We start from the raw sequence: 9,383 nt of genomic DNA, 5'->3' as shown, positions 1-9,383 counted from the left end.
GTATTACGTACGGATTATGTTAGGGGGTAAAATAGAATAGAGATAATTCATCTAACTTGTAAATGCTAGTCGTACAAGTCATCTATGCCATGTAGCACCATGATAGCAGAAAAATATTCCCGTTCTTTTATTTTCAAATGTCAAAATGTTTGAAGAGTATGGTAAGCTGTTGGGTTCTGAACAACTTCGTTGGGAAAATTTAACTTTGTAACATCGACATAACTATGGTCACTTACAAGAAACTATAAGAGTTACTTAAATTTTCAACATTAAGTCCGTATAACTAAAAAAACTACATTTAGCGCAGGTAGATTCTCATAATATATTTGTGAAAAGTGATTTTTGGGAGAATGTTCAGTTAAAAGGTAGGAAAAAATTATGAATATATACGTAAATTTATTTTATTGAAAAAAATGTATATTAGAAAATAAGTTTAGAGAAAATGAATTTTAAATAATCTCTACCGAACTAATAAGGACTTAACTATGAGTCGGTTTATTGAGTTATTAAACAATCAACTGCACTAAATGTCATATAGTATTAATGACATTTGAATAGGTAGGTAGTGTACTAAGCATTTTTAACCAAGCTTAAAAGATATAACTAATTTTGATCCACTTTTAAACTTAGGCAAACATGCCATAAAATGAAGAATATATGAACTGCTACAGGTTTCAAGTATATTCTCTCATCTTGATTACAATTTCTCTTTGATCTGCATTTGCTTCCTTTCAATTCCCATAACAAATTTCAATAGGGATTCCTTCTAAGCACAAATGGCGGAATTGCTCGGAGGGGCAGCTTTTGATCTTCTAATGAAAGCTGTTTCAGACGTAGCCTTGACAGTAGCCAGTTTCAGGTCTGAACTCAACCACTTAAAAGAAACTCTGACTTCAATCAAGCCATTTGTCGAGGACATAGAGAAGCTGAACAGAGTGCTAAACTACCGACAAGAAGGAGCAGAGACGCTCAATAATCGGTTTGAACAAGGCGAAGAGCTCGTTCGGGAGTGCTTGAAAATCAAGCGGTGGAATCCAATCCAGAAGTATTTGTACGCGAAGAAACTGAAAGAATTTGAAAGCTCGTTGTTGTGGTATTTTCAGATAAATGTACAGGCTGAGTTGGCCAGAGATGGCAAAAATATTTCTGTTGGAGTAAATGTTCTTCAGGAGAAAATGGATAAAGTAATTTCTATTCAAAATAATGATAGTGGGTTTTCAGGTACTACTCTCCCATCCTAGATAAGATTGTAATTAGTTTGTAAATATGAATAAAAAAACTTCCCTTACGTTTTGGTTTGATTAACAAAACAATGGGTTTTCAGGTTGGTGTGGTGTTCCGGGAGTTCCGGATTTTGTGGTTGGATTAGACATGCAACTTCAGGAACTGAAGGCGATGCTTCTAAATGATGAGGTGCCAATTGTTGTGCTTTCGGCTCCTGATGGCTACGGCAAGACTACACTGGCGAAATTGCTCTGTAATGATGATGAAATTAGAGGTAACCAGTGAGTTTAATATTAAAGATTCTTGACTTTTGTTGCTTTTTCTTTTTCTAATTGGTATTTTTCCAAATACTTGCAATCTGCTTAATGAAAAAGAGTGGTTTATTCAGAGGTTGGTGTTTCTTGTGAAGTGTTCTTTAAGCTTTATAAGAACAGGAAATCACAAGAAGATTGTTTGAGCAAGAACCCAAAACGATTTAGTCTTATGTTTGCAGCAGGAGTCAAAAAATTTCTGTCTTTAGAGTAGTCTATACTTGTTCTTTGTTTTGGGATACCTTGAATAATGCACCAATTGTGAAGATATACATGAATTTTTGCCGACAGAATCTTATCCCTTGAACTTTGGCAATACTTTCCTTTATGCTCATGTAATTCTTGATTATCTAACGTTTTGCATAGGTATATATGGGAATAATATCTTCTTTCAGACAGTCTCAAAATCAGCTAACCTCCAGCTAATGGTTCAAAAAGTAATTCAGAGTAACAAAAACCAGAAGGCGCCTGTCTTTCAAAGCGATGAAGATGCAATATACCAATTAGAACAGTTTTTCCAACAGCACATAGGACCAGCTCCTATACTATTAGTCCTAGACGATATGTGGTCAGGATCTGAGTCACTCATTGATGAATTCCTTCTTCCAATACGTGGATATAAAATCTTGGTTACATCGAGATTTGAGTTTCCACAATTTGAATGGACTTATCAATTGAATATGCTGAATCATCAAGATGCAATGACTCTATTTCAACATTATGCCTTTAAAGATGGGATCTGCACTGTGCAAAAACGTCTTGTAGAAGAGGTAAAAGCATTATCTCTGCCAAAATGCGTCTCCAGAGCATTCTACCAGAAACATCAATATTGAAGATAGTTCATTTTTCTGTATGTAGCTCAATTTTTCATCATATTTTCATAGCATTTTACTCTAGCAGAAACATTAAACTACACCTAGAGTGACAAATTTTCATTTCAGAACTCATTTTATTAGGTTGAGATGTAAAAAATTTTATTAGGTTGAGATGTAAAAAATTTTTGAACGGAGATGTAAATAATTTTCAACGGATTTTTTAGAAATTTATTTACTATATCTACTTTAAAACTTAACTGATGTTGCTCTTTGAATCTCATGGCAGGTGGTCAGAGGTTGCTCAGGATCTCCACTAGCCCTTACAGTTGTAGGCAAGTCACTCTATAGGCAGCCTGAGGTGAAGTGGATTAGTACAGCTCAAAATTGGTCCCAAGGGCAATCCACGTTAGAAGAAAAAATGGCATTTTACAATGGCAAGAATTTGTTGCCATAGGCTGCACGTTGCATCCTTTTATGTTTTAGCTGTGTGCATTGCTCGTTTCGTTACTTGTTTTAGCATTTGCAAGTAGCCGTTACTCTTCAATTAAATTTATTTGAATGTTGTCGTTTTGTACCTATTTTTTATTTTAAAAATTATATTGTTATTCCACAATTTACTTTCACTATATAACTCATTCCATAATAGAAGTTTATTTATGCAATAACAAATGAATACTAAATCAGTCATCATATTATTCATCACATTGTAAACAGATTGAAAAATTAGGAAAAATTCTTCGATGAAAGGGTCACCAGCATTCTTGAAATTCTTCATCTCCTCCAGCGTCTTAGTATACTTATTGTTCCCTTCCACATTGTTTTCTTCCTCGCAACATTCTTGAAATTCTTCATTATTTGTTGAGTGCATATCCCATTTTTGCACAACAGGATTTGGGCAGTTGGTCAGATCTAGTATGGATCATACATGGACGGTAGTTGGAGTTGGCTAGTTGACAATCTAAAATTCTGGTGGCAGCCTTGTTGACCTAAAATTAGTTGGTTACTGTAAATTAAATGTTCAAGGCCAGTTTTCGAAAAATACATACCCACAACATAAACCAAAAAATAAGTATATGAGACAAAGCAATACTTGTACAGACAGACACAAAAATTGGAATAAAATTCACTTCATAATGCATAAAGACGCATAAATTCAATTCGGGGCAGATAGGAAATTGAAAATTGGATTCAAACTCAAATTATATAACAAGAAAAAGTCATTGAAAGTAGATGAATATATCCACTGTTAATATACCTTGGTTACACGTACCAAATTATCCATTTTGGTTAGGATTATCTCTATAATGTATGCCTTAGTTACACATAAATAATCATCTTTTAATATTTTTCTGGTCAAACACACCTGTATTATATGAACATGTATCGTTTCCATTTCCCAATGAATTATCCATATATATAATTACGCTCTTAAATGCTAATCTAAACCTAAGAACTACGGAAATAAGTCAAATAACACATTGTATAATTTACAAGACAGACGTATTTATTTACATCAGTAACTTGTCTTCTAATATCGACTCACACGTTCTACAATGTAGCACTATAGTTGAATGAATAAAACTTTAACATTTACTATAATATTGTTGATTATTTAAAATTTTCTTAACCAAATATATTGAAGAAATATTACAATAATACTAAATCCCATGCAAGCCTTTCTTCGACAAGTTGATTCACGAAATTCTAAAGGTGAACGATATTGTGGATAAGTAATATAGTAGTTAATAAATTATTATCCCACAGAGATTGTACTTTATATAGTTCTAATTGATGCTAACTCTAATCAAATAAGAAATTATGACCTTTTTTTGTTTTGTTTTTGATACTAATTATCTAAATTAATCTAATTAGTAACTAAGAAAGCATTTGTGAAACCCATTAAAAATATGCATTAATACTTTGAATCCCCCGTTATTAATTCATTTTAGTACAATTCACAACATTAATAACGATTGTTCATACTCGTTCATTAATGTTCCTATATTGTTTAACAATTTCCCTCGAATGGAGTTAAAAATTAATTTTAAAATAAACAAGCATATAACGCAAAAGTAGTAAAAATTAATTTTAAAATATTATAATTCAAGGTTCATCTAAGACAATAAAATTAGCCTAACATCACAAAATTACATGAACAAGAGCTAATATATGTAAAACATACATGGATACACACGCTCTTAAATGCTAACCTACACCACAGAATTAATGAAATAAGTAAGATAACACAGTGTAATTTATGAGCCAAACGTACGTACTTACACCAGCAACTTATCTTCTAATGTCAGTCCACACTTTCTGGAAAAAGAAAAAAAAAAAGGATTGAACCCCAATCTTGAGGGCCCCCACCGCACCGTCTCTAGATATTTGTGAGGGAGGTAAATCTCAGGATGTGCCCCAACAGGCTAGGGAATAAAAGTTGATTGTACACTGCACTTATAAGGTCCAATTCCATGTTTCAGGAATCGAACCCCCACACTGCGGCTGTCAGCAATGCGTGAGATAACCTCACTCCTATCTTTTGCACCACTGGACTATGCCCTGAAGGGCTTGTCAGCCCACACTTTCTATATTGTAGTCAGTGTAGAGTAAGGTATAAAATTTCAACATTTTTTTTTCTTCTATAATATTTTTTATTATTATTCAATTTTCTTTACCTACTGTACAATAATACTCAATCCCATGGAAGTCTTTCTTTTACAAGTTGATTGGCAGAATCTCAAAAGTGCACGATATCATAGATAAGTGATAGAGTAGTGAATAAAATAATATGTACCTACTCTATTTCTATCTAATACTAATTCTAATTGTATAGCCATGTTGTGATTTTTTTTTTCCTTGAAACTAATTATCTAAATTAATCTAATTAGAAACTACGGCACGCTTGTAAAATTGATTAAAAATATGTAGTAAGATTTCGAGCCTCCCATTATTAATACATTTTAATACAATTCCCAACATTAATGACACTTGTTTATACTTGTTCATTAATGTTCCTATTATATTTTTCAATTTCTCTCGAATAGAATTAAACATATCATCATATATGATCATCATTTATCTATAATATATTAAATATCAAGTTGTTTATACTTTTTACAAGTGCACAATATTTTAATTATATTAAATGTCTCCTCCCTTTATTGTTGTTATACTTTTGTCTCCAACTTTTTTCAAAGTATTCGTATCCCAACTATTCATTAATAGCATATCCTATCTCTGGTGACAGTTTTTATCTAAATATTCTATTAATAGAGCATAATTTTTATTTTATTTTATTTTTTTTTAACTTTTAACACGTAAATTTTCATAAATAAACTGCGATGAGACTTGAAGACCACTATGGGTCTATATTATAGTTACGGCACGAAATTTAGTAATTTTTGAAAATTGTTACTTCAAAAAATTGTGTATTGCTTTGTATGAAAAATGTCTATTCTTATTTTGGAGAGAATTTGTATATTTTAAGAAATATACTGAAGGTTGGTATCTTTCTTCATATGGTGAGTGGGTTTGGAACATAAAGGTTTTGGTGACAGAGGATATAAACGGGAGGAGATAATATGTGATTTTTGCAAGATTGTGAAATTACTAATTTTGCTAATTAGGGTTTAGGAAGTTGAGAGCCGTACGCGTATAGGAATTTGTGAAGGTGGCATCATATTATCGATATGTGTTGGGCGGTTGAAGGATTGACTCGATTGAGGATTAAAGTGGGAGCATTGGAAGGTATTACGTAAACCATATTTATAAATTATTTATAATCGATTTAAATTATATATAAATAAAAATAAGAGTTAGATTTTAAAATTGTTGGGCCAATTGTTCTCCTTAAGGTTTATTGTTGCTAGAAGGAAACAATGGGTATGGTTATCGGCATGGAAGCAATAAAAATAAGGGAAATTGTAGTGTTGGTCATCGACCTTAATAAATTATTGCTATTGGGTCCCAAATTTCAAAAAGTTCAAGTTGTTTTTTAATTTTGGGATAAAAATTGATAAAATATGTGGTTGCAAGTTGTGGATCACATATGTAGTTAAAATTAATTGTTAACTTTGGTCTAAATTAAAATCTTTATTCTAATAAGTACGAAACAAGTGTTAAATTTTTTTAGAAATATAGGAATCAAATTGGTCAATCTCTGAAATCATTCACATGCCTAGGCCTAGATTCAAGTAAAAATGAAAAATACAATATTTGAATTTGAAGAATGAAAAAGCAACTTCAGAAGCTAATAAAGCTGATTTATCTAGACCGACAAATTCATCAATTATGTTATATGTCAACTTCATTAATTTTTATTGTTAGTAGTAACTATATTGCTGTCAATGATTAAGCACATGTGATTCGCCTGGTAATGCAGTCTTATGCCAACAATGTGGATTTTCGCCTTGAAATTTGCTATTATATATTACTATTATTATTATTATTTTTTTTGGATGCTCTTACGAAGAAGGAAAATTAAATAAAATAAGATTCACATTTCCTTTTCTAATAATGAATCCCAGTTGATATTACTTTTATACTTATATTGTGTACTGTTGATCGTTGCTAAATCATTTCCATAGGCAATGATATTAAACAGTGTCGGATTATATTTCATAGGCAAGGCCGTTGAGTGAAATATTTATCAACCAATCAACTTATATACTCGACCCGAAAACAACGTGGGCTATTAGTTACAGCTTAATTGAGTTTAATGTTGCCTTGGTCCAAATCCACTTATAGGAAGGCATCCTTGTATCTTGGCACATTACTTTGTGTCTTGGCCCAATTGGTAATATATCTAAAACTATATATACCTCCTTCCTCTTGCAAGAGCCATGTGTTTTGCCCTCTGTGTGGCTACCTCTTGCAATCTTCTTCAAGTTCTTGCATCTTCTTATCTTTTCTTGGCCTTTGTGGCTTACAAACACCATCATATCATTGTTCCTTTGGAGTGAGAAAAGGGAAATGCAACCATAAGTGGATTCAGGTTGTGGGTTGGAGAGTTGGTTGATTGGTTGATATATAGATTGGTAAATTTGATTTGAGCCCGAAAAATCCACCATTGAAGGTCGTTTCTTAAACATTTGGTATCAGAGCGAGGTTGTGGTGGAATTTCTGGCCTGAAACTGATTGAAAATTGGTCTGAGAATTGCCATAAAATCAGAAACGGATCTGTCCAGATTTTTCAATTTTCTGCTGGATCTGTTTGGTTAATTTTCGGTGAAACCACTTACCTTTTGGACAAACCAAGGCCACCAGTGTGTTCAGCAGGTCAAGGCGCACCGGAGTGGGTGGCGCATGGTCGAACCCGTGATGCGTGGCGGCCAACACGTGGAGCTCCGGTATAGGCTCATGCGGCTAGTGGAGGCTCCTCGGACGACAGTGTCTTCAGGCAGTTTTCTCCAGACGATGAGACAGACCCTTGTTTTCTGTTTTGGGTGCTACTATAAATTTTGGACAATTTTACCCTTGCATGTTCGGGATTCAGTTTTGCTTAATTAATTGCTGGTGACTTTGAGGTGATTAGTAAAGGTCCAAAAGTAAGAAATTCACATCCCTCTTAATTTACGGACTCAGATAGATTCGCTTTGGTAAATTGGCTGAAACCCTTACATTATTGCACTAGCAGATCATCGTGTGGGGTGATCAATAGGATTGAGAGTTGTCATTGCTTGGAAACCATTGATTGTGCTAGAAATTAGGATTAGCTGCTCTTAATTTTTGTGATTGGGTATTTATTTTTGGATAAATTAGCATATTGTGCTTTGTGCTAAAATTGCTGTGAAATTTCGTTTGATCGGATATACTTATTTTGTTGCATCGTAAATTTCGCTGTGTTGTTACTTTCATTAGAATACCTAGACCTTACTCGTTCAAACGTTCCCTTGATCTAAGATCGGGAGTCTTACGAAACTCTGAGAATCTAGAACGGTGTATATTGCAGTCGTATGATTACTTTGATTGATCTATTTGCCCATTTGATTGCTCTGTTTTTTCCAAAAATGTCCTCGCATTTCGAAGTTGGTATTTTCAATGGAAAATGTGATTTTTCAATCTGGCAACAAAAAATGAAAGATATTTTGATCCAACAAAAGGTTTCAAAAGCTATTGAAGGCAATTTTTCAGCTAATTTTTCAAAAGAACAAAAGAAGAAGCCGATGAACTTGCTTATATCTCAATCATTTTACACCTATCTAATGTTATTTTGAGAAAAGTAGGAAAATTGAAAACCATAAGATCCTTGGAAAAAGTTGGAAGATTTGTATTTACTTAAATCTACTCCCTATAAACTTTATCTTCTTGAGCGTTTCTTCAATTTTAAAATGGATCATTCAAAGGATCTTGATGATAATTTGGATGTTTTTAATAAACTTGTTCAAGACATTGTTAACTGTGAAGAAATCGTATCTAAAACATATAAGGATATTATCTTACTTAATTCCATGCCTGAGTCATATAAGGAAGTTAAAAATACTATTAAGTATGGTAGGGATACATTGACCCTCGAGATTGTCATAAACTCAGTTAGAAGTAAGAAGACGAAAATTAAGGCTGAAGATGAAGATGAGAGGAGCGGTGAATTACACATGATAAAGAGTAGGATGAGGTTTAAGCAAATGAATTTGGGTAGAGCTAAAAATAGTGGTGATTCGAGTAGTGACTCGAGTGATGAAGGTAGTAGGGCAAGAGACGGGACAAGTCTAGTGGTAGACGGTGTTATAGTTGTGGTAAGTCTGGGCACATTATTAGGGACTGTCCCAAGAAGAAGGATAAGTTGAAGGGTAAGATGAGAGGTGAGACGAATGTGGTTGAGGGGTCGAGCTATGACCACAGTGAGGTTTGTTGAGAAAGTAAACCTAGTCACTGCATATGCATCTGTGTGTGATCCTTTCTGCATGTGTGTGATTGCCTAATTTGTTGCATAATTATATGTTGCATTTCAATTTGCTTGATATGTGTGTTTGTATGAATTTGAGGTAATGTGATTACTTGGTGTGATTGTTTGCATGCATAGTGGGTTAAGATG

At 33.3% G+C, this 9,383-nt stretch overlaps 1 protein-coding gene across 1 annotated transcript; it reads left to right on the top strand.

Moving 5' to 3' along the window:
- The first annotated feature begins 609 nt into the window (after window positions 1-609).
- LOC111385462 (probable disease resistance protein At5g66900) lies at window positions 610-2,973 on the top strand. The gene is made up of 4 exons (XM_023009851.1): window positions 610-1,221; window positions 1,325-1,498; window positions 1,902-2,305; window positions 2,637-2,973. The coding sequence occupies exons 1-4, from the start codon at window positions 777-779 to the stop codon at window positions 2,802-2,804; spliced, it is 1,191 nt and encodes a 396-aa protein (XP_022865619.1). The 5' UTR covers window positions 610-776; the 3' UTR covers window positions 2,805-2,973.
- The last annotated feature ends 6,410 nt before the right edge of the window (window positions 2,974-9,383 follow it).

This window comes from Olea europaea, unplaced genomic scaffold (genome assembly GCF_002742605.1).
Source record: "Olea europaea var. sylvestris unplaced genomic scaffold, O_europaea_v1 scaffold317, whole genome shotgun sequence".
Lineage (NCBI taxonomy): Eukaryota > Viridiplantae > Streptophyta > Magnoliopsida > Lamiales > Oleaceae > Olea > Olea europaea.
The sequence above is the reverse complement of the archived record's forward strand: the minus strand, read 5'-3'. Positions and strand labels throughout refer to the sequence as shown.

Bases quoted from the DNA above. Each gene is read 5' to 3' on its own strand.
- LOC111385462 (XM_023009851.1), top strand. From the start codon at position 777: ATGGCGGAATTGCTCGGAGGGGCAGCTTTTGATCTTCTAATGAAAGCT. The intron at 1,499-1,901 runs GTAACCAGTGAG...CGTTTTGCATAG, and splicing joins TAATGATGATGAAATTAGAG to GTATATATGGGAATAATATC. The intron at 2,306-2,636 runs GTAAAAGCATTA...ATCTCATGGCAG, and splicing joins AAAAACGTCTTGTAGAAGAG to GTGGTCAGAGGTTGCTCAGG.